The sequence below is a fragment of the Lynx canadensis genome, chromosome X (genome assembly GCF_007474595.2).
Source record: "Lynx canadensis isolate LIC74 chromosome X, mLynCan4.pri.v2, whole genome shotgun sequence".
NCBI lineage: Eukaryota > Metazoa > Chordata > Mammalia > Carnivora > Felidae > Lynx > Lynx canadensis.
In genome coordinates this window covers 91752090-91778735 of record NC_044321.2, presented here as the reverse complement: position 1 = coordinate 91778735, position 26646 = coordinate 91752090, and the positions used below count along the sequence as shown (strand labels likewise).

General features: G+C 41.4%; 1 protein-coding gene across 1 annotated transcript in view; it reads right to left on the bottom strand.

Moving 5' to 3' along the window:
* Positions 1-761: 761 nt before the first annotated feature.
* HTR2C (5-hydroxytryptamine receptor 2C) overlaps positions 762-26646 on the bottom strand; it is a 168320-nt gene continuing 142435 nt past the window's right edge. The window contains exon 4 of the mRNA XM_032592154.1: positions 762-4297. Coding sequence (XP_032448045.1) covers positions 3471-4297 — 827 coding nt within the window. The 3' untranslated portion in view covers positions 762-3470. The remainder of the gene's footprint in view (positions 4298-26646) is intronic.

The window sequence follows — 26646 nt, the reverse complement described above, 5'->3', positions numbered from 1 at the left end:
GTGCTGACGTGTGGCCTGCTTGGGATTCTCCCTCTCCCTCTCTGTTTCTCTGTCTCTGTCTCTCTCTCTCTCTCTGCCCCTCCCCCACTCATGCTCTCTCTCTTTCTCAAAATAAATACATAAACTTTAAAAGAAAAGACAGACATGGTTCTTTCTGTTCTTGGGGAGCTTAGAGTCTGGTGGCAATAAGATAGTAATGAAACTTATCGCAAAGGGTATATGAGCCATCCCAGGCCACTCCTCGGATTGAGGAAGGGAGGATAACTTGGGAGCACAGTTATTCCGCTCACCAAGCATCAGTGGTGTTTGTTAATATTGTTTTGTTGTTCGCACCTCTTTTTTAAAAAATGCTTTTTTAATGTTCATTTTTGAGAGAGAGACAGAGTGGGAGCAGAGGAAGGGCAGAGAGACAGAGGGAGACACAGAATCTGAAGCAGGTTCCAGGCTCTGAGCCTGATGGGGGGCTCGAAACCCCCAAACCGCGAGATCGTGACCTGAGCCAAAGTCAGGCGCTTACCCGACTGAGCCACCCAGGCGCCCCTGTTGTTTGCGCCGCTTAATTGTCTTTCCTCTGGTTTTGCCGTCTTTGGGTACATGCAGAATTAATCAGAAGAGTGATGTTTTCTGGTTCTGTTTGTCTTTTTGAACTTATTTTTTTAGGACATGATTTAATTGTCAAACGACATGAAGCGTCGTTTCATGTCTTCCTATCTTCCCCTTCAAAAGGCGCAGGGGGGGAAAAAGACACGTGACAAGCTAGCCAACATTTAATAAATTTAATAAATTAATAGGAAGTATCACAAAAACCTGGAATGGATAACATACAGGAGCCACGAGTAAGACAACACTTGGCAACCACTCACAAAAAGTACCATTTGACAAAGGAGAAGATTTACAGGAAATAATATAAGGCAGTCTGTTGCACGTGTCTTAAACAGATATACATATAGAATATAGTACATCAAAATGATTTGTTTGACAGCAAATTCACCACGTTTACATTTATCACATGGAGTGTTGTTTTTTTTTTTTTAAAACATTTACAAAAGTTTGTAGATTTAACACTGAACTGTAAGATTTATATCCAAATGAGCATATTTGTTTCATACCAAACTGCACAGAACTTACGAATAGCACACGATTTGAGAATAATGACTGTGTTGGGTACTATGAAGTACTACTACTCGATGACATAAGGATTATTAACAAATGTGCTATAAGCTATTATCATTCAACTTATTGCTAGTGCTTTTGAAAATCTGTGGTTTGTATTTTTTTTTTTCTTTGTAAAACATGTGCTACGAGCTTGCCCTGCTAGTTAAGAAATCAGATGTTTCCAATTTTCTCCAATAGTCACAATACTTCAGATCTGAATGCGCAGTCGTGTTAAGGACTGCTGAAGGATTTTCTCCAGTCCTGTTAAGATCACCTACTCTGTCCCGCCTCCACACAAATCGATGGATTCATGCAACATACACAGCATACATGAGGGACACCATGTGTATGTGCAGAACTCGTGCTTCATGCATGCTGGGTGTCTTCAGACATTTTCGTGTCAGTAAGAATTAGATCGTCTCGTTCAGTTTCTTATAATTGGTTTAACATGCGGTTCGACAGAGCTAGAACAGGCAGGTAGACTTGACTTTCATGTCAGATTTGGGCATGCTCAAGCGATTGACGGATATTCGGCAGTGTTGCTCATCAAGTAGAGACTGTACGAGTTTCCTCGAATACAGCAGCTCTCCCACTGCCCTGGTGGCAGACGGTTGGATTTATCTATGCTGTGTGTTGAGAACATCGACCAGGGGTTTTGGAAATTCAGATTCTGCCTTCACCAACCGAGAAGCACACGCTAAGGCGCGTAAGTAACTGTCAGGCATCAGAGATGGCGTCATGCATTCTTCGGGAAATTGATCCACAGTTGTGTGAAATGGACACACATGGAAAGATAGTCACTGGAAACGCTTGTATACTCGGAACACAGCATAGACTTGATGGTCTGACTTTAGCAGTGCTTGAAAACCTCTCACGGTTAGCAAACAAGTTAAATGGCGCTGAATTCTTAGAGCAGCAGGCCCACGAATGGAAACGATGGCCAACACTTATTGTGACACAACGCTATATTTTAACAAAGATTTAAACCTCTGCTACACAACTGCAGGACAATGAAGAGCTTTCCACTTTCACAAATTAGCTGCAGCCTCTTCCTGCACGAGAGCTTGGAAGGATCTGAAAATGAGATACATTTTGTTTAAAATCCGAATGGAAACTCTGTATTTCTGTTTTTCCCAGAGTTCAGTACAAGCTTGTTTTGTAATTACTTTTTTTTTTTTTTTTTCACATTCTAAGGGCCTAATTCTGTAGTCCTTAATCAAGTAAAACTTCCAAGGTTTTGGTCACCTATGCTCTTCCTGCGCAAGTTTTACTCAAAAATGGACTGCTAAATTGGGTCCTATAGACAGAGGTACCGTAATTATGAAAATACTTTAATAAGGCTCAAAATGCAAATTTCACTTTGTGTGTAGCACACGAATTTCCAGGATTCGGAGATCAAAACCCAATCGACGTTGAATCCTGGATTGGGAAATAACTCTGGGATCTCATTCCCCAGTTTCATCACAGAATTAGGTATTTACTAAGGACCAGAATGAAGACGTTAATTCCAGTTTGCTTGGCATTGTAATCAGAATTTGAACATTGTCCTTGAGAAGTGAAAAGCTATTGGTGTATATATCTCGTATCAGCCTTCCACTTCCGTAGTCCTGGTCATCCAGCTGCTATGTTAAAAGACCACTATGTTTGGGGACGGACATTGCAGTAAAATACCAACACGACATTCTGACAATGTCAAATTTTGCCCCTGTATGTGACAACGAGGCTAAGTTCTACCTTTGACGTCGCGAATAGGTGTGATAAGGTCATCAGAAGGCAGAACCGATCTTACTACGTTGATGTGTGTAGATGAGCAGAGCAAGAGTTTAAAGCGTATATTTACTGTTAACCCGGGAAAAGAGTCCAGCGAATTGTCAATTTTGGTGTGGCTGAAGTGTAACCACTGTCCCCGTACATCATTCTGGTCTCACGCAAACGCCACCTGAGATGAACATCGACATTTCCTTATGCACAAAAGTGAGTGGGCGAGAGAGAGACAGAGAGAGGGGGGCGGGGGAAGGAGGGAAGGAAAGAGGGAGGGAAAGAAGAAACATCAACGTTTTACGCATCGAATAATCAAAATAAGTTATTCTCCATCTGTTATAAGCAGTAAATATAGACCCCTAAATCTCACTATTGTATGCATGATTGTAAAGTTGCAAAGCTATATACAAAAACACTTTTTTTTTTTTTTTTTTTTTTTTTTAAATCGGACGACGATATTTACATTAGGTATGACCGACAGAAGAATTAGAGAACCTTTTCCTACGTTGGTAGCTTTCCCGCAGGAAAGGCCTCTGCCGCTTCCGCACTGCTAATCACACACTGCTGATCCTTTCACTAATCACATTGGAGGAGTTAACCGGCAGCTCCAAGTTCTCTACCTGCATTTCTATACCGGGCTCCCGATCATCCGCTTTCTTAACCACCGGTTCGTTGGTGTGCCGGTAAATGTTAACGTTAAGCTCCCTCCCAGACAAAGCAGTGGCCGCGACCCTCGGGATCTGTCTGACCGGAGGCTTCTTCTCTGCCTTATAATTGCAGCGCAAATAGTTAGAGAAAGCCCTTCGGTAAATTTTGTTGAAAAGCGTGTACACCAGAGGATTAATGCCCGAACACACATAGCCAATCCAGACAAACACATTCAGAAGCTTCTCCATGAGCTTCTGATTACAGGCCTTCCCACACAGGACCGACAGAATATTGGTGATGAAGAACGGGCACCACATGACCAGAAACACAAAGAAAACAATGCCAAGGACTTTCGACGCTTTCCGTTCGTTGTTGATGGCTTGCATGGTGCCCCGGGGACGGCGCTCTTTCTTCTTCCTGCGGCGCGGGTTCGGGTCCTGGTTGGGGTTGGGAGCGCTCTCTTCCTCGGGGGGGTTCCTCTTGCAGCACTTGAGACAGTCCAGGCTTATTCCGGGCGGTTCCTCGACGTGGCCGTGCAGTAACATCAGGGCTTGGCGGCGGAGGACGTGGATCGTCAGGCAATACGTAATCACCATGATCGTCAACGGGATGAAGAAGGCGACGAAGGACCCGATAAGGACGAAGTTTGGGTCGTTCAGCACGCAGGTCGTGTTGTTGACGAACACTTTCTCTTCGTCTCTCAGTCCGATCACTGGGATAGGAACTGATACCCCTGGAGGAACAGAAGAAGAAGGGAAGGTCTTGTTACAGAGCACTGGAGAGCTGCGCGGGTTTGTACAGCCGCAGACATCCATCCAATCGCACTTTGCCGGAGAAAATTCCGAGCTGATTCTTTGTTGAAAGCTATTCATGGCCTGAGTTGCTAGGCACGTGAAAGAGAAGCACGGGGGCCTCAGGAAATGGCAGCTTCTCTCCTGTGGGGAATGCCTTCCCCCCACATTTCTGTGCGGGAGGCAAGGAATTACCATTGTTGCTTGTGTGTAAGAGTGCATCGTGTCTGCTTCCTTTCATTTCCAGCTCCCAGAACTGCGCTGGCGCACAGCGGGCACTCAACAATCGTTGAGTGGATGGATGCGTTACTTCTATACTCAATGTCATTGATAAATTCAGAGGTTCGTGTTGTTGGCATGTCATCTTCCGCATGCAATAAAAATGATGCGCATGCCGCCTACGACACTCATCACAGCCTATCAGGGTTGGCCGGGCTGAGTTTGAGATGAGCTCTTTTTAAAAAGGTTTATTTATTTAGTTTTGACAGAGAAAGCAGGGGAGGGGCCAAGGCAGAAAGACAGAGAGAATCTCAAGCAGGCTCCGTGCTGCCGGCGAAGAGCCCGATGAGGGGCTTGAACCCACCAACGGTGAGACCATGGCTTGAGCCAAAATGGAGAGTTGGATGCTTAACCGACGGAGCCACCGAGGCCCCCCCTGTGTTTGAGATGAATTTTTAGCTCACTCCCGCCTTTCCTGAGGAAAGAGGGTAAGAAGAGGAAATTTTAGGTGTGAGTCCTGTGGAGCCAGAGCCTGGGGAGCTCTGGTTACTTGAGATGCAGAGAACAGGATGGCACCCAGCCGTGCTGCCGGGACGAGATCGGACCGCTATGCGCAAATGATCTATATGCAGAAACTGGGAGGGCTCTCTTTTCAGCAAGAGTTTCTGTGAGTCGCTGGGCATAAGCAGCATCATTTCAAGCACCAGAGGCAGAGTAAAATGCAGAGTTGGGAGAGACGCGGTAGTCTCATTTCTGTCTACAATTTCGAGCATTTTTGGTTTGTTTGTTTTTTAAGAATACCGAGAGGTAGCCCTTGTAGGTAAGCAGCTCCATGAATAAACAGGCTCCCGGGTAGGAAACATCAACAAGGAGGTGGGAGTGGAAGGGGATCTTGTGCCTCCGTCTAAGGGAAAAGCTTGGAAATTTTCAGAAATCTCTCTGGTAGATCTTGAAGAGATCCTGCATCAATAAGTAGGGATAACTTGCAAATGAAGTTCCAGGGTTTTTTTTTTTTTTTAATATTTATTTATTTCTGAGAAAGAGATAGAGAGAGAGAGAGCAAGCAGGGTAGGGGCACAGGGAGAGGGAGACACAGAATCCGAAGCAGGCTCCAGGCTCTGAGCTGTCAGCACAGAGCCCGATGTGGGGCTTGAACTCACGGACTGTGACATCATGACCTGAGCCTAAGTCGGAGGCTTAATCGACTGAGCCGCCCAGGTGCCCCTGAAGTTCAAGTTTTAATGTTAATTTATTCTCTCTCGTGTCCCCCCAGGACGTTGAAGCCTGGGAAAAGTCAGATTGCACTTTTAGGAACCTATCTGAGATTATTATTAGGCATCCCGGGCTGGTAGATATTCACATTATGAGCTGTGAGGGGAGACAGAAGTGCACTCCCAGAGATTGTTGCTGGCTTTACGGAACACATACAGAACTGTGACGGATCTGAAAACCGAAAATCCCTTGGTGCAAGCTGTCCTAACAGCCTGCATCAGGTGGAGACTTTTGGCTGGATGACCAAAAGTGAAAAATGGTCAGCGGCTCTCTGCTAGAGCCCCCTGAGGACGTTGACTGGTGTTCACTCTCTGGGAAGACACGAGGAAAAGAGAGCACTTGGAAAGTGATCTGTCTGCCCTCTTCCTGAGATGCGGAATTTCTGAAATGATTGGCCTTTTGTTTCCCTAGAGAAAGAGACCAAGTGATGGTGTGAGAAGCAGTAAGAGATGTGACGAGGCTCTTTGTCACCAAGTCTGATGAAATGCATGGAGGAATTTCAACAGGCATTTGGGACTACAGACTACATGAGAGAACCACACAGGTTACATTTCTTGAGTTACGGAAAGGCAGGTACGCAGGTTGCCAGCTCTTAACGTTGGAACCTTTATTCGGAAACTCATAAATAAGAAGGGAGTCTTTAGAAACAGGGTAGATCAAGTGTGCCCGAAGGAAGCCAGTAGTGGCTTATCTTCGATGAAATGTTTTAGCGAAGGGTTAGGTCGCAGGAAGTTTTCTGGAGTTAGAGGAGTGAATAGGGAAGTAAGAAAAAAAAGGGAAGGACTTCTTCAAAACATAATTTACAAGAGAAAAAAACTAGAGGAAGAACCTGCAGAATAAGACAGTCTTAAAATACCTATCAAGCAATTACAATATGTGGCCCTTCTTGGAATCTCGATGCCAACAAACATTGAAAAGCGTTCATGACCCAGCTGGAAATTTTGAACCATGACTGGCCTTTCCATGATATGAAATCATTGCTGTTCATTAATCTTTCAGAGAGATGTTGGTATGGTGGCTATGTAGAAAAAAAAGTTCTTTTATTTTTAGATATGCATACTGAAATATTTATGAAGTATTGCGATGTCTGGAATTTATTTCAAAATAATATGGAGGGGAAATGTGGATAGGAGTGAAACCAGACCGTCCATAAATTGATAAATTTGGGAGCTGGATGATGAATACATGAGTCTTTATTATATAATGCTACCTACTTTTGCAATCTTGAAAGCCTCCATAACAAAAGTTTAGTAATATTTTAAAAGTTAAGAAGAGAAAAAGAAGACCTAAAGGCCCTTTCTGCAGCAGGCAATGAAATCGCCATTAGATCCCAGATCATAAAGTTCTCCGAGACTTACTGGCCACGCTAGGCTTGGAAGTGATTACTTCTAGAGCAAAAGACTCGGGGTCCTGAGTACAAACACTCACCACTTTGATATAACTGTAGGAAAGAAGGCCCTTTTCTCACAAAGTACTGGGAGGGGAAAACTCATATTTTCTTAGGATCCTATAGCAAGACCAGAGGGGGTTTGGGGGAACTGCTCCCCTTCCAACCTCTCCCCTCTCGCACCCCTTTCCCCCAGCATCTTGGGAACTAGAGCTTGAGGCTAGAGACTTGATCTAGGGAATTCACAGTCACTCTGGAGGAATCCTGATAAGGGCTGAGAAACCTACACTCAGGAAACAAATGCTGGACTGGTGATTCAACTCCCTACAGGAAAGGTCACTGATATTATACATGTAAACTGTATTATCTCAATTTGGTGAAAGACTCTGTAATACAGATATTTTTTGGCCAAGTAGCTTAACCGCTTTACCAAATTTATGCCATTATTAATTTTCTTTTTCTTTCTTTCTTTTTTTAAAGCAACCATGAATGCAGTCAACAAAACAAGAAGAAACTCAAGGGTTTTTTTTGATGATATCTGGAAATCATAAATAATAGCAACAAACGAAGCAGCATTAATAACAACACATATTGCACAGATTATCTTATTCCATACTTAAAAAAAAAAAACTAAAGATATGTGTCAGCAGTTCTCAAAGTGTGGTTCAAGGACCTTGGGGGCCTCTGAGATTCTTTGAGAGGGTTTGCTGGTCTACGGCCATACCACCCTGAACGCGCCCGATCTCGTCTGAGAGGGTTTGCTAGGTTTCCTTTTTCCAACTCTTTGTCTTTAAAACTGCGTTTTCTTCATAAACTTTAATCCAAGCAAAGCATCACAAGGTGAATGCAGCTACATGTATGAGAATTCAACTGTCTTTCCATAAAACTAAACACGGGAGAGGTGTTCAAAACTGTAAAACATAGTTTTCATCAAAATGTTACTTAACGTTAACATTACCAGGGTTCATTCTTGTTATTTAAAGGGAAATCGTTCCTAAATAGTTTAAACATTTCTCAGGTTTAATTGCAAATACAGCAAGTATCAGTAGATATAATCCACATAAACAAAAGCTTTTTGGGATCTTCAATTATTCTAAAGAGTATAAAGTGGTCCTGATACCACTGAGTTTGAGAACTGCTGTTCTGTGTTAATAGCTGAAGTTACTTAAACCCTGGAGAGTTAAGTTCAGCAAATGTGTAAAGTCTTTCTCATACTTTAAATTTGTCCATCAGTAGAAATTCAGGGGATAGTATAATGTCAGGTAAATATAAACAATATCGATAATAGCAATGAACTTCATGCACTATCTTATTCATTCTTGCAAAAATTCTGAAAGGCACATGTTATTGGGTGAAGTTAACTTCAGAAAAATTAAGTGATTTTAGTAAGTATAATTGGAGCAGTCTCTGATATTTTTATTTCTAAAACCTTTCAGTTGGCCAAGGAGAAAGACTGCTTCCGATTTGTCACACACCAAGTCAAGTATTTTATGAGTATTGTATGCTTTCATGTGTTACCTTACTCTGTGCAGGCAAAAACATAGAAAGAAGGAATTATTAACGAGAGGCAAGGAATCTTTCTGAAATTAACTTCAATGAATCTTTATCAATCTTCTTTAGAATTCTAGAAACAACAAAGATAAATTATCACGCATGTTCTGCTGAAAATGTCAAGTACTACTCCAACCAATCAGCTGGCAAATATTTTGCATGCATTATCTCATTTAGCTCTCAAAACACTCTGAAAAAATGATTATTATTTATTAAGCTTACTGAATCTCAGAGAGACAAGAATACTTTCCGTAAACATATAGGGTCTTAGCACTTTAAAAATGTTGAATTCGGAAACAGTTATAGTTCAAGTCTTTATTAAAAATATCATTACTGCTACTAACTACTCTTATCATTCACTGAGTACTCCCTGACTCTCGTGTTTTAGCTGCATCACATACTTTTCATGCATTATCTCATTCCAACCTCATAAAAGCCATAAAATAACTTGGTAAGATCATTTACTTCAAATAAGGCAAGTAAATTCAGAAAATGTATAAACATGTTCACACTGTTTTGGAAAGCCTCGAATTCAAGCAACACAGATCAATTCTCTTCGAACTATCAGATAATAATACCATATGCCAATGATTCTTAGATGCACAATTTCTTTCAGATTTTAATGTCTTTGAAATCATGATGTGTCTTAAAACGGATAGTCTCTTACAATTACCGCCAGCTGGTCAGTCATCGCTATGTAGTCGTCAATGCAAATACGTTCACATGTGTGAATCTGGTCTGAAAAACTTCTTTTAATCTCTTCTGGTAAGATCAAAATTATCAGAAGCACAATTTGCAAAATGGGTATCAGCAGCATGGTGGTAATTTAGTGTGACTGAAGAATTATGTCAAAGCAGGCAAAGGGATGGAATGTTCTGAAGAAGGTATCAGCAGAGTCAAATGCCCCAGAGAAGTCTAGAACTTAAAACATTGCCTCTGTCTTTGAAAATGATTGTCAAACCTAAAAAGAGGGGCGCCCGAGTGGCTCAGTCCATGAAGCATTCGATTCTTGATTTCGGCTCAGGTGACAATCTCACAGTTCATGAGATCAAGCCCTGTGTCCCTGCGTCCGGCTCTGCACTGACAGCATGGAGCCTGCTTGGGAATCTCTCTCTCTGTCCCTCCCCTGCTCCCTTGCTCTCTCTCAAAATAGACATACATTTAAAAACAAAAACATGGGAATGCAAGCTGGTGCAGCCACTCTGGAAAACTGTATGGAGATTCCTCAAAAAACTAAAAGTAGAACTACCTTACGACTACTAATTGCACTACTAGGCATTTATCCAAGGGATTCAGGTGTGCTGTTTCAAAGGGACACATGCACCCCCATGTTTATAGCAGCACTATCAGCAATAGCCAAAGTATGGAAAGAGCCCAAATGCCCATCGATGGATGAATGGATAAAGAAGAGGTGGTGTATATATACAACGGAGTATTACTCGGCAATCAGAAAGAATGAAATCTTGCCATTTGCAACTACGTGGATGGAACTGGAGGGTATTATGCTAAGTGAAATTAGTCAGAGAAAGACAAAAATCCTATGACTTCACTCACATGAGGACTTTAAGAGACAAAACAAATGAACATAAGGAAGGGAAACAAAAATAATATAAAAACAGGGAGGGGGACAAAACAGAAGAGATTCTTAAATATGGAGAACATAGGGTTACTGGAAGGGTTGTGGGTGGGGGGGATGAGCTAAATGGGTAAGGGGCATTGAGGAATCAGCTCCTGATATCACTGTTGTACTATATGCTAACTAACTTGGATGTAAATTGAAAAAATAAATTAAAGGAAAAAAAAAAGAAAATGAGGAGGTCCCTGATGATTATAGAGACAACAATTATAGTGGAATAGTGAAAACAGATAAATAATGAATGGTGATACAAAAGAGGGGAGAGAGTTTATAGAATGAATTTCCTGGAACAAATTAGCCAACACCAAAATGAAAACATTCTTATAAACTGGAGGGCTATTGTCAGTAATTCAACTTCTTATTAAACTCAAAGGCAATCTCAGAGGCATCTATTTTCATGAGCTGTTCTTCATGGAAAGGAATTTTTTCGAGGACACTTGGGAGGATCACACAACGTCATGCTGACATGAGTGGTCCCTTGCCTGGTGGAGCAATGAGTCTCTTGCACATGGGAGTTGATAGCGTGCTGTGGTACGTACATCACTATGAGGTCCGTGCAGTGAGAATGGTAAGAAATTCAGAGTCAGGTTCGGAGTCGATGTTGAACTTCAAGGGTTTTTTAGCTTTGAGAAGAGTAGGGACAGGGGTACGTGTGAATAAAGGTTAAGGATTGCAAAAGTAGGGGCAAGGAGAACGGAAATGACTTTGAGGGAAGTTGAACTAAAAGAGGAAGACTGTAGCAGGAAAGCAAGAGAAGACAGGCCAGGAGCCTGAGGAACGAGAGGAATGTTCAGGGCTTGTGAGATACACGTGGATGAGAATGTGTGGAGAGGTGGGTGGGGAAGGTCTTAGGATTTAACTGCAACATGGCTGAGGGCATGAGGAAGTGAAATCGGAGATAGCACTGAAATAGGACCGCATTACTACCAAGAGGTAGCAGAATGTGCCATCGCAAAATATGTCTCTTTGGCATACGGATCATTTCAAGTTGATTATTTTGAGACGTCACAAACACAGAAGAAGCTCTGAAAAAGTAGAAGTTATCCGTGCTCATGGATTGGAAGAATAAATATTGTCAAAATGCCAATACTACCCAAAGCTATCTACACATTCAACGCAATCCCAATCAAAATTGCACCAGCATTCTTCTCGAAACTAGAACAAGCAATCCTAAAATTCATATGGAACCACAAAAAGCCCCGAATAGCCAAAGTGATTTTGCAGAAGAAGACCAAAGCAGGAGGCATCACAATCCCAGACTTTAGCCTCTACTACAAAGCTGTCATCATCAAGACAGCATGGTATTGGCACAAGAACAGACACATAGACCAATGGAATAGAATAGAAACCCCAGAACTAGACCCACAGACGTATGGCCAACTAATCTTTGACAAAGCAAGAAAGAACATCCAATGGAAAAAAGACAGTCTCTTTAACAAAAGGTTCTGGGAGAACTGGACAGCAACATGCAGAAGATTGAAACTAGACCACTTTCTCACACCATTCACAAAAATAAACTCAAAATGGATAAAGGACCTGAATGTGAGACAGGAAACCATCAAAACCCTAGAGGAGAAAGCAGAAAAAAACCTCTCTGACCTCAGCTGCAGTGATTTCTTACTTGACACATCTCCAAAGGCAAGGGAATTAAAAGCAAAAATGAACTACTGGGACCTTATGAAGATAAAAAGCTTCTGCACAGCAAAGGAAACAACCAACAAAACTAAAAGGCAACCGACGGAATGGGAAAAGATATTTGCAAATGACATATTGGACAAAGGGCTAGTATCCAAAATCTATAAAGAGCTCACCAAACTCCACACCCGAAAAATAAATAACCCAGTGAAGAAATGGGCAGAAAACATGAATAGACACTTCTCTACAGAAGACATCCAGATGGCCAACAGGCACATGAAAAGATGCTCAACGTCGCTCCTCATCAGGGAAATACAAATCAAAACCACACTCAGATATCACCTCACGCCAGTCAGAGTGGCCAAAATGAACAAATCAGGAGACTATAGATGCTGGAGAGGACGTGGAGAAACGGGAACCCTCTTGCACTGTTGGTGGGAATGCAAATTGGTGCAGCCACTCTGGAAAACAGTATGGAGGTTCCTCAAAAAATTAAAAATAGACCTACCCTATGACCCAGCAATAGCACTGCTGGGAATTTACCCAAGGGATACAGGAGTATTGATGCATAGGGGCACTTGTACCCCAATGTTTATAGCAGCACTCTCAACAATAGCCAAATTATGGAAAGAGCCTAAATGTCCATCAACTGATGAATGGATCAAGAAATTGTGGTTTATATACACAATGGAGTACAACATGGCAATGAAAAAGAATGAAATATGGCCCTTTGTAGCAACGTGGATGGAACTGGAGAGTGTGATGCTAAGTGAAGTAAGCCATACAGAGAAAGACAGATACCATACGTTTTCACTCTTATGTGGATCCTGAGAAACTTAACAGAAACCCATGGGGGAGGGGAAGGAAAAAAAAAAAAAAAGGAGGTTAGAGTGGGAGAGAGCCAAAGCATAAGAGACTCTTAAAAACTGAGAACAAACTGAGGGTTGATGGGGGGTGGGAGGGAGGGGAGGGTGGGTGATGGGCATTGAGGAGGGCACCTTTTGGGATGAGCACTGGGTGTTGTATGGAAACCAAGTTGACAATAAATTTCATATATTGAAAAAAAAAAGAAAAAGTAGAAGTTACCCTTTTGTTAGAGAAATTTGCATTCGTAAAGGAAATCTGCCCATCTAAGCTCCTTCCTCTGTGCACCAGGAAGAGCAGGATGACTAAATCACTTGAAAACACTAAGCCTATATTTAAAGTCCAATAATGTGCTTACATTGTTAGGGGTGAAAGCCGGCAAAGTGGAAGAACTTAAAGATACAAAAAAGAAAAGTAACAGGTGATGGAGTAAGGTCCCTGAGGAGGCAAAGTCAGAAACAACTGGAAGAGTTACACTAGGAACTAAAAATGCCTGTTACTTTTTATTGGAAGAGATGATAGTATGAATGGGTGGTAGAAATGATCAAGGCCTACCTGAAAAGGTAAAAGAGGAATTAACTAGAAAGAAGAAATAACTGATAGATGGCAAAAGAGCCGAGTTGTTAACTTGATGTACAAAATGATTTAAGTGGATATTTGTTGATTCTGTGAAGCAATGAGAAATAAGGAGAGTGAATGTAGTTAGATGAATGGAGATAGTAAGGTTTTCTTAAAAAGAAAAGAAGTTGAACACTCTTCTGTGTTGCCGGGAAAATATTTAGGAGGGAGAGTTTGGAGACTCAGGAGAAAAAGACAATGGGCAATGGAACAAGGGTCTGAGAACCTGAGAATAAACGGACGGCTGGGTCCCTAGGCAGAAAGTGAACGCTTGGGTAGAAGGGGGCCTCGGGTCTCTTGTAACGGGTAAGAAAGATATTATTATGCAAAGGAAAGAAGAGAGTCTAAACTAAGGGAGAAGTAGGAAGGATTAAGCGAAATAAACCAATTTTGTGATATTTAGGAAGTTCCATCAATAAGACATGGTGATTGATTGGCTAGGGGATGTGAGGGAGAGGAAAGAGTCAACAAACAATTGCAGCTTTCTGGTTTGTGTCCTCAGGTAGATGGGGTTGCCACTAAGCATAGGACCATAGGTGAAGGAGCAAGATTGTGGCAGGGAAGGTAGTGGACTCTGGATTGTGTCAGGTTCGAAGTCCGCATTGAGGATCAGTATGAAATTCTATGTGAATATAGGTGTTTAGAACTCAGGAGACAGGTGTGAGCTGGGGACAGGACTTTTCTTATAAGGGGAAATTATAAGGTCGTGATCTTTTAAGAACTGTTGTGGAAAGAGAAGGAGGATCAGAAAAGAATCTAGGGCAAGGGTTCTAAACCTTTTTGTAACTATAGACCTCCTCTCAGAATAATGTGTTTTTTAAAATATGATTTATTGTCAGAGCAATGTTTTTGAATGGATAAAACAACACAGGGGATTGCAAAGGAAACAAAATTCGTTTGACGTTCTGCTGTCAAACATTAAAGCTAAACTTCAGAGACGGCAATATGTGTGCTTTCTGATTAACACGTTAAATATCGAGGTCTAGTTATGGATCAAAGAGCTACTGAAATTTTGAGATAGGGACCAGCGTCTACCATATGTTCAGATATCTGCCGGAACTGAATGTGATTTTCAATTATCTGTGAGTCCTATTGATGATAATAATATAGATACTGCAAATTACCCTTCTGGTTTGTTGTCTACATTTGTAATTGGAGTAAATCCCCAATTTCCGTTATAGGTTAGGCAAAATAAAGATGTTAACCTTTTGCACCATCAAAATTTACACATTCCCAGTTACGGTCATGATGTAGTACCTGGTATCAGAATCAGATTTAACTTCTTGCTATAAGAAACTATAAAAAATGCTAGGAAAAAGACTCTCATTTTCTAATAATGGTGGGGTAGTTTATAGAAGACCAGCACTCGTGGTAATGACAATCATAAACTGTGAACAAAAACCCCAACATGTGAAGGTACACGAGAGTGAGCAAAAAGCATGTAGAAATTACAGGGGAAGCAGCTATTGAATGAGGGAGACATAGTGTTTGAGCTCCAAATTTGTATGTTTCTCCCCCTGAGGGCATTCTCCAGCCTGGAGGTTAGATCTCAGAGCAGAAACTTGCGGTGGAATTGAACTGGGAGTCAGAGAACAGGCCAAGATCTGCAGGACAGCTGGGGTTTGGAAAGTGCAGTCAGAGAAAAGGACAAAGCCACGGGGAAGAGGGGGCTTACGATTTCAATACAATGTTCCCTCCCGTTGCTTTAGGACACTTGAATCCTTTGTGTGTGGGATTCCAAGGAGCCTATGGAGCAAGCAACATCTGAAAACATGAAAGTATTTAATAAGGATTTCTACGGTTGTCTATGGCAGAGAAAACAAAGTTGGGAGTTGGCATCACACCATTAGAAAAGCTTAGTAAAGACCTCGCCCTTTCTCTTATGCTCAGGGGGAACATGCCTTAGGGGAAAAAGCATTTCACAGGACGAAAGGATTTGCCCTAGGAATAAAAATTAGAGCTTTTAAAACCCTGAGCCTACCATAAAAAACCAAAAACAGTGCTTCTGTAAGAGTATATTTATAACATGACTAGATATACAAGAGAGACAGAACAATGGGACCCATAATAAAGAGGAATAAACAGAAAAATGCGACCCACTATAAAGAGGAAACTGGGTACATAGAAACAGATCCCCACAGGATCCAGATGTTGGAATTGACAGACAAAAGCTTTAACAGATAAATATGGTAATAATTTATCAGAAAAGATAGACATGTGGTGGTAGAGATGGGAATTTCAGGATAGATGTGGAAACTAAAGAAAAGAAATCCTGCGTTAAAAAAAAAATCACTATTTAAAATTAAGAAAATTTGATGGAAGGGATTAGTAGTAGAAACAAGGGTCAATGAACCTCAGGAAGGTCAATACGTATCATCTAAATTTAACCACGATGGGGGCGCCTGGGTGGCGCAGTCGGTTAAGCGTCCGACTTCAGCCAGGTCACGATCTCGCGGTGCGTGAGTTCGAGCCCCCGCGTCGGGCTCTGGGCTGATGGCTCGGAGCCTGGAGCCTGTTTCCGGTTCTGTGTCTCCCTCTCTCTCTGCCCCTCCCCCGTTCATGCTCTGTCTCTCTCTGGCCCAAAAATAAATAAAAACGTTGAAAAAAAAAATTTAAATTTAACCACGATGAAAAAAGATTTTTAATTTTTTTTTTTAACGTTGATTTATTTTTGAGACAGAGAGAGACAGAGCATGAATGGGGGAGGGTCAGCGAGAGGGAGACACAGAATCTGAAACAGGGTCCAGGCTCCGAGCTGTCAGCACAGAGCCCGACGCCGGGCTCGAACTCACAGACCGCGAGATCACGACCTGAGCCGAAGACGGCCGCTTCACCTACTGAGCCCCCCAGGCACCCCTGAAAAAAGATTTTTAAAAATTGGACTTAGGTTTCCAGCCATGGCAGAGTTCTTGGTAGTACACAAACAACCATAAAACTGGACAGAAAGTATATATGAGACTATTGTTTTTAGGCATTTAGAAATAATGTGTGTAGGACTGTGTTTTTTAAGATAAGAGAAACACATGAGGTAAGTCCTATATTCACCTTCTTTATCTGGAGATAATTTCTTGACTGCGTCACAGGGAAGAGAACCCCAAGTAGGGATTGGCTGTCTTGTTTAACTAAGGAAGCAGAGATCAGAGTTCAAGACTGTCAAAACACCTGGAATTTCTCAGGCGAGGTATAAGAGAAGAGACACCTATGCGGAAGGGGAGACCAAGAAGTATTTGTAAGCATACGCTCCAGGTACATGGTTGAGAGCTAGGTCACACACACACAGGTGAAATTCCATGAGGCCCAGCAGTGAGTGGCAACGATGAGGACAAATATACTCGAGGTCACACAGTCTTAGAAATTGGAGTCCGGCCCAACTGCCGGAAGCCAAGCTATCCAACCAGCCTGATGGCAGGGCCCGGGCAGTGGACGGATCGGGACTGCATGGGAGGCCCACTGAAAGTGAAGCTTCTTGTACTCCTGCTTTTATGTAATTTGGCCTTAGTGTTGGTCAGGGCAGCCCCCCCTACCAATGAAAGTACCTGGGGAATTTGTTAATTGGGGAGTTGCCCACGACGCCCCCCCCCCCCACCCGGGGAAAGAACCACTGGGGAAAGAAATAAGATTCAGCAGGGAAATCATGCAGCCCTACATCCAGCCCTTGCCACCCCCTATAAAGACTCCTCTACCTAAGGGAAGGATAGCCCCATAATTTCCTAGCCAAGGAGGGGGATAAATGGGTTCGAAATCCCCACTCCGGCAACAAAAGAGTGTATCTATGGATACAAGTTACTCCAACCCCTAGGCCCACTTGGCCCCCAGGAGGCATTCCAGATGATAACTGGACCTCGTGGGTTAAGGTACAGAATGGTTCATTAGTTCCTGGGTATACATTGTCTCTCTGGGAACGTGTAAGGCGTGGGTTCCCAGGGCCCTCTTGGCTCCCTCCCGGGACGCCAGACCAAAGCGAATACTTTTGTTCCTTGTACCGCAAATGGTTCAAAGGAACAATTAAGAAGTCACGTCCCTGTAAACATTCCACTTGAGGTGTTGAGAGCTAGATGACCTTGAAAGGGCAGGAGGGAACGTTACAAGAAAATAACTATGTTGTCCCTTAATGGGTGAGTACACAAAGGAACATTTTTAGAATTAGGTAATGCCCAAAAACATAGATGACGCACGCTATAAGGAATTTGCTAACAAATATAATGCCACGCTTGCCACAATAAAGCGGCCAGCCTAACACGCTGCTGTTGTCTGGGTCCACTTGTCATTTTTGCCGACGCCGTTCATCCTTCGGGAGCCCCTGGACCTGCTGGGGCTGGACCCTGGCACCCAACCAGAATGAAGAGACCCCATTACCTCATCACTAACATCTTGAGGATTCAACAGAAACAAAACAAAGAACATACTTAGGAGTAAGGGTCATGTCCTTAAAAGATGCCCCATAATAAAACCTAAAACCAAACCTCAGTAGGATCAGGAAGAACAGAAGGAAATTTATAGCATGCCAGCTTGACATTCAATACTCTTTTAGAAGAAAACAATGCCTTCTAGACTCTTTGTAATGCATCATCTACAGTGCCCTTCATAAAGTGAAATATAGATAAGAAGAAGTAGGAAATTACATTAATCACAAAAAAGGCAATCAATAAAAACAGACTTCCTATACCACCTACTGTTGGAATGATCAGATAAGAATTTGCAGCCACTGTTATGAAAAGAAGATGTTGAAGGACTTAAAGCCAAATATGGCCCTCATGAGTAAAGAGATGCTGAGTCTTGGCAGAGTCGTGTCAATTATAAAAAAAGAATGGAATGGCAGTTTGGGAACTATGAGGTAAAATATATGAATGAAAATTAAACTGGACAAATTTTATAGATGATTGGAGATGGCAGAAGAAAGGAACTACAAACTTAAAGACACTCAAAAAAATTAATTGGAAGAAGTCGGGTGGGGGGGGTAAGTAGTAGGAGAACCCTAGGCTGCCTCATCCCTCTAACACAGCTACATAACTACTAAGTCATTCTGAATACCCAAGAAACTGACAGAACAAACTGCACAACCACAAGGAGAGAAGAGACCACATCAAGGAAGGTAGGAAGTGTGGAGACATGGTTTGGGGGAGAAACGGATCATGGATGCGGTGGAGGGGAGGGAGCCATGGTCGCAGGGAAAGGCAAGAGAGAGAGAAGTACATAGGGATATGCACAAAGAGAACACTTCCCAAAGCCATTGGCTGGGAAAATGGAGGGGCTGATTTTCATAAGTTTTTACAACAAACGGGATTCAGAGACTGGAGTTTTAGAGGTGATGGGGTTGGCCGGGATAGAGTGCTGAGGGCACTGCCCTGCTCCCGGACAGAAGGCAGGCGGGCAACCCTGGGGTAGATGGTGTGATCTGAGGATTGCCTAAGGGACACGGAGAGAGGCTGTTCACTCTTCTTGGAGAGCATCTGTGAGAGGTGGTGTTTGCAGAGATACTGCTCCAGGAATAAAGGAGCTGGTGGGAGCCATTTCCATCCTCTGCCCCTCAGCATAGGTGCGGACACACTGGCTGAGGGCAGCTGGTTGTTTAGCCAGCTTCCTCCAAACCCCACGCCCCTTGCCCTCTGGCGTGACTACTCTTTTTAGTCACACCTGCATCCATCCCAGTGTGGCAAGACCCTCCCTTAGAAGACCAGCACGTCCCTAAAGTTTGGAGTTTTAAAAGTCAGTCGGCTTGGCTGGGAGAGAGCCCAAAGGGCACAGCGCTGTTCCAAGCAGGCAAGCAACTCAGAGGCAGACCGCTTGAAAAAAGCCATCTGAAAAACACCTAGGGTGCATGGGGGGCAATTACTTGCTCTTCCGGGAGTACTTTCCTAAGAGCAGCAGGCACAGAGACCCCTCTCTGGGGAGAAAGAAGCTGGCTGGTACCACCTCCCTCCCCTGCCTGTCAGCATAAACCAACTTCAGTAAATAGCACAGTGTCAACGCTGGCTGCCTAATCTGCTTGTGCCGAGTCCGTCCCACCCCCCATGCTCTGCATATACTCAGGCAAGTGTGCCTAAGGACCATCTAAGCAGGCCCCTTCCCCAGAAGATCAGCAGAAAGCCCCATACGCACCATGTCTTCTGACCATAGAGTTCTGCAAGGCTTCAGTTCTAGTGGAAGTAGCATCGGGTCTCATTTAACAAACAGATCAGATCACACCTGGTTAAAACTTGCCACACTCTGGCCAAGGTCCAAATACTGCCCACTGCAAGCAAGGAAAGCCTCTGCAGATGACTGACATGAGAGATAGAGCAGCCAAAACATAGCAGCAGAGTGCATGCAGTACACATCAGAGAACGTTCCTGAAGTGCCAGACCCTGGACATTATATGATCTCTTTTTCATAAAACCATTACTCTCAGGAGCAGGAAACACGAGAGGCTTTTCTAACACAGAGAAGACAGAGACCTAGACAAAATACCAAGGCTGAAGAATTCATTCCAAAAGAAAGAACAAAAAAACAGGTCATGGCTAGAGATCTAATCGAAACAGATATAAATAATATGCCTGATGGAGAATTTAAAGCAACAATCATAAGGATACTAGCTAGGCTTGAGAAAAGCGTGGAAGACATCAGGGAGACTCTTGCCACAACGATAAAAGAGTTAAAAAACAATCAGTCAGGAATGAAAAATACAATAACTGAGATTCAAAACCAACTGAATGTAATGACCACAAGGATGGAAGAACCAGAGGAACAAATAAGCGATATAAAAGATAGAATAATGGGAAATAACAAAGCTGAACAAAAGCGAGAAAGAAAAATTTTGGATCATGAGAATACACTTAAGGAACTCATAGACTCCATTGAGCATAATAACATTCGTATCATGGGAGTCCCAGAAGAAGAAGAGAGAAAAGAGGGCAACAGGTTAATTTGAGGAAATAATAGCTGAACATTTTCTTAATCGGGGGAAGGCAACAGATATCCAAACCCAAAAGGCACAGAGAACTCATATCAAGCTCAACAAAAATAGGCCAATACCAAGACATATTGTAGTTAAATTTGCAAAATATAGTGATGAAGAAAAAATCCTAAAAGCAGCAAGACAAAAGATGTCCCTAACTTACAAGGGAAGACCCATAAGGCTAGCTGAAGATCTCTCCACAGAAACTTGGCAATGCAGAAGGAAGTGGCATGATATATTCAATGTGCAGAATGGGAAAAATTTACAGCCAAGAATACTCTATCCAGCAAGTCTATCAATCAGAATAGGAGAGATAAAAGGTTTCTCAGACAAACAAAAGCTAAAGGAGGTTGTGACCTCTAAACCACACTTGCAAGAAATATTAAAGGGGACTCTTTGAGTGGGAAAGAAAGACCAAAAGTGACAAAACTAGAAAGGAACAGAGAAAATCTCCAGAAATAACCACGAAACAAGCAATAAAATGGCACTAAATACATATCTATCAATAATCACTCTGAATGTAAATGGACTAAACAATCCAATCAAAAGACATAGGGTGTCAGAACATATATAAACATAAGACCCATCTATGTGCTGCCTATGGGAGACTCATTTTGATGTAAAGGCATTTGAAGATAGAAAGTGGGGGGATGGAGAGACTTTTATGATGCAAATGGAGGCCAAAAGAAAGTCAATACTTATATCAGAAAACCTGGATTTTAAACCAAAGACTGTAACAAGAGATAAAGAAGGGCACTATTTCACAATAAAGTTGTCTATCCAACAACAAGATCTAACAATTGTAAATATTTATGCCTCCAACAGGAAAGCACCCAAATACATAAAACAATAACAAACATAAAGAAACGAATTGATAATAATACAATAATAGGAGGGAGCCACCTGAGTGGCTCAGTCAGTTGAGCCTCTGACTCTTAATTTTGACTCAGGTCATGATTTCATGGTTCATGAGATTGAGCCCAGTGTTGGGCTCTGCACTGACAGCATGGGGCCTATTTCGGAATTCTACCTCTCCCTCTCTCTCTGCCCTTCCCCAGCTCTTTCTCTCTTTCTCAAAATAAATAAATAGACACTTAAAAATAATAGTAGGGAACTTTAACACCCTACTTACAACAATGAACAGATCATCTAAGCAGAAAACCAATGAAGAAACAATGGCTTTCAATGACCCACTGGACCAGACGGATTTAACATATATATTCCGAGCATTTCATCCTAAAGCAGCATAATACACATTCTTTGCAAGTTCACAAGGAACATTCTTCAGAGTAGATCACATACTAGGTCAGAAATCAGACCTCAACAAGTACAAAAGATTGAGATCATACCATACATCTTTTCTGACCACAACACTATGAAACTTGAAGTCAATCACAAGAAAAAACTTGGAAAGACTACAATACATGGAAGTTAAACAACATACTATTAAAGAATGAATAGGTTAACCAGGAAATCAAGGAAGAAATAAAAATCTACATGGAAACAAGTGAAAATAAAAATGTGACAGTCCAAAAACCTTTGAGATGCGGCAAAAGTAGTCACAAGAGGAAAGTATATAGTAGTACAGGCCTACCTCAAGAAGTAAGAAAAATCTCAAATGAACAACCTAACTTTATACCTAAAGGAGATAGAAAAAGAACAACAAATGAAGGCTAAAGCCAGCAGAAGGGAAATAATAAAGATTAGAGCAGAAATACATGATATAGAAACTAAAAGATACAGTAGAACAGATCCATGAAACCAGGAATGAGATTTTTAAAAAAATTAATACAATTGATAAACCGCTTGCTACACTTATCAAAAAGAAAAGAGAAAGGACTCAAATAAATAAAACCACAAAATAAAGAGAGATCACAACCAACATCACAGAAATACAGACAATTATGAGAATATTTTAAAAAATTATATGCCAACAAATTGGACAATTTGCATAAATTCCTAAAAACATGAGAGAGTGTGCACACCGCCCCCCACCCGGTTGTCAGCAGGCTGGATCCCACCGTGAGATCATGACCTGAGCCAAAATCAAGAATTGGATGCTTAACTGACTGAGCCACCCAGGCGCCCCAGCTGTAGCAACTTCTTACTAGATATGTCTCCTGAGGCAAGGGGAACTAAAGCAAAAATAAACTATTGGGACTTCATCAAAATAAGAAGCTTATCAACAAAACTAAAAGGCAACCTATGGAATGGGATAAGATATTTGCATATGACATATGTGATAAAAGGTTAGTATCCAAAATATATAAAAATTCATAAAACTCAACACCCAAAAATCAAATAATCCAGTTCAAAAATGGGCAGAAGACTTGAATATACATTTTTCCAAGGAAGACATAGAGATGGCTAGCAGATACACGAAAAGATGCTACACATCACTCATCATCAGGGAAATACAAATCAAAACCACAGTTGAGATACCACGTCGCACCAGTCAGAATGGCTAAAATTAACAACACAGAAAACAACAGATGTTGGTGAAGATGGAGAGAAAGGGGAACCCTCTTACATTGTTGGTGAGCATGCAAATTGGTGCGTTCACTCTGGAAAACAGTATGGAGGTTCCTCAAAAGTTAAAAACAGAACGACCCTACCATCCAGCAATTGCACTACTAGGTATTTACCCAAAGGATACAAAAATAATGATTCAAAGAGATACATGCACCTGATGCTTGTAGCAACATTATCGACAAAAGCCAAGTTATGGAAAGAGCACAAATGTCCATTGACTGATAAATATATATTTATATGGAATAGAATATTACTCAGCCATAAAAAATAAATAAAATCTTGTCTTTTTCAATGATGTGTATGGAGCCAGAGAGGAGGAGTATGCTAAGTGAAATAAGTCAGAGAAACACAAACACCATATGATTTCATTCATATGTGGAATTCAAGAAACAAAACAGAGAACATAGGGGGAAGAAAAGAGAGGCAAACCAGGAAACAGACTTAACTATAGAGAACAAACTGAGGGAGGTGGGCGGAGGAAGGGTTAAATAGATGATGGGTATTTAAGAGGGCACTTGTGATGAGCACTGGGTGTTGTATGTAAGTGATGAATTACTAAATCCTACATCTGAAATTGATATTACGGTATAAGTTAACTAACTGGAATTTAAAAAGTTGAAAAAATATTAATTGGAAGAACAAAGAAAAAAGATTTTTAAAAAAGTAAGAGTTTCAGGGATCTATGAATCAATACAAAGCGTCTTAACACATGTAATTAGAGTCTCAGAAGAAGAGGGGAAATAATGGGGCAGGAAAATATTTGAAAAGATAATGGTAAAAATTTTCCTAATTTGGTGACAAGTCTTAATCTATAGATCCGTGCAACTCAACAAGCTCTTAAGAGAATAAATTCAAAGGACACAAATCATAACAATATTATAAACAAACTCATTATAAACAATATAAATAATAAATCTAAAGGCAAGAGAAAAATGACACATTTCATAAAGAGGAGTAATACGGAAATGTACAAGGACTTCACATCAGATATGATAGAGGACAGACGATAATAAAACTGTCCTTAAATAGAACAAAGTAAAAGCAAAATAAATCCACACGTGTCAACCCAGAATTTTGTGAGGGTAAAATTCAACGTTTATTTATTTTTGGGACAGAGAGAGACAGAGCATGAACGGGGGAGGGGCAGAGAGAGAGGGAGACACAGAATCGGAAACAGGCTTCCAGGCTCTGAGCCATCAGCCCAGAGCCTGACGCGGGGCTCGAACTCACGGACCGCGAGATCGTGACCTGGCTGAAGTCGGACGTTTAACCGACTGCGCCACCCAGGCGCCCCTTGTGAGGGTAAAATTAAGACGTCTTCAGATAAACTAAAGCTGAGAGAATTTAACAGATCTTCACTAAAAGAAATCCTAAAGAAATGTCTTTAGGCTGATGGAAATGATACCAGGTGGAAATTCAGATGTACTAGAGCATAAACTAAATCTCAATTTCCAAAGACTGAAATATCCTATAATACGTTTTCTGACAACATCAGAATAAAATTAGAAATCAGTAACAATAAGATATTGAGAAAACACCTCAGCTAATTGGAAATCACACTATAAATGCCTAAATTGTTCAGAGGCCAAGAAAGAAATCACAAGGAAATATGGTAAAACATTTGGATGAATATGTTGCAAACACAGCATATAAAATCTGTGGATATTGCAAAAGCAATGTCAGAGGGAATTTTAGCCACAGTGTCTATATTAGAAAAAAATAAAGCGTTAAAATTAGTGATCTCAGTTTCCACAATAAGAAATTTTAAAAAAGAAGAAAGTACATCCTACATAGAAGGAAAGAAATCATAAACAAGAGCAAAAATCAATGAAAGAAAACACACAAAGTAGAGAAAACTGGCAAAGTAAAAGTTGATTCTTTGCAAAGTTTAATAAAATTGATAAATCTCTAACAAGACGCATCAAGAAAAAGCAGATAGAAAGGAGAGAACACCAATTTCCAATATCAAGAATGAAAGAGAGGGTATCACTACATAACTTACAGACATTAAAAAATAGATACTATGATCAGTTATGATCGGCTTTATGATCTACTGTTTTATGTACAACGTTAAGAATCAATAGTACAAGTCTATACTCACCAATATATGTGTAATTGTTTCCATATGGTTTATTTCTTTTTTTTTTTTAAATTTTTTTTTCAACGTTTATTTATTTTTGGGACAGAGAGAGACAGAGCATGAACGGGGGAGGGGCAGAGAGAGAGGGAGACACAGCATCGGAAACAGGCTCCAGGCTCTGAGCCATCAGCCCAGAGCCCGACGCGGGGCTCGAACTCACGGACCGCGAGATCGTGACCTGGCTGAAGTCGGACGCTTAACCGACTGCGCCACCCAGGCGCCCCCCATATGGTTTATTTCTAAATATCGTATAACCCCACCACATATTGTGATCATTTTTCTTTGAGTTATTACTTAAAATAATAGACAATAAGAGAATGTATTTCCAGAGCCCCATAGGCTGTTGATGCTCTGTTGATTATTTTTTTTAATTTTAGATGGAGAGAGTGGGGGGAGAGAGGGGCAGAGAGAGAGAGAGAGAGAGAGAGAGAATATCTCAAGCAGGCTCCATGCTATGGAGCCCAACTTGGGGCTTGATCCCACGGCCCTGGGATCATGACCTGAGCCAAAATCAAAAGTTGAACGCTCAACTGACTGAGCCTTCCAGGTGCCCTGATGCTTTGTTGATTTTTAACATAAATTTATGTATTGAGTATAATTTACTGGTGCACAAAAATAGATTTCAATTATACATTTACATGAGGTCTTACAAATGTTTGCATCAGTGTAATTATCACCCAATTAAAAAAATAGAACATTTTCAACATTGCAGATAGTTTTCTCATGTCCCTTTCTTTTTAAAAAAAAAAAAATTTTAACGTTTATTTATTTTTGAGACAGAGAGAGACAGAGCATGAACGGGGGAGGGTCAGAGAGAGGGAGACACAGAATCTGAAGCAGGCTCCAGGCTCTGAGCTGTCAGCACAGAGCCCAACGCGGGGCTCGAACTCACGGACCGTGAGATCATGACCTGAGCCGAAGTCGGCCGCTTAACCGACTGAGCCACCCAGGCGCCCCTCTCGTGTCCCTTTCTAGTCAATGTCCTTGAGCTCAGAAAATGACTCTTTGGTATCTATCAATATAGATGAGTTTTACTGTTCCAGAACTTCACAGAAAAGGAATTACATAAGATCTATGCTTACATATTTGGCTGCTTTTTGGTCATTCTAGTGGCTATCAATTCACCCTTATTTTTGGTTGTATCATTAGTTCTTATTGTAAATATCATTCCTTTGCAAGGATTTTTGCTTATACTTTCACATGTTGATGGGCATTTGGGTTATTTCCGGTATTGGACTGTTATGAATGAAGTAGCTCTGAATATTTGAGCATAAATTTTTTGTGTGTGCATGGGCATATATGTTCATATCACATATAAATATAAACAGCGGAATGATAAGGCAGATGTACGCTTCACTTTTAAAAGAAATTGCTAACATACCATTTTACACTTCCATCAGCAAATTATGAAGTCTCAGTTGCTACTAATTCTGTTAGTATTTTCAATTTTAGTCATTCTAGCAGGTGAGAAGCTATTTCTCATTGTGGTTTTAAAGTTGCATA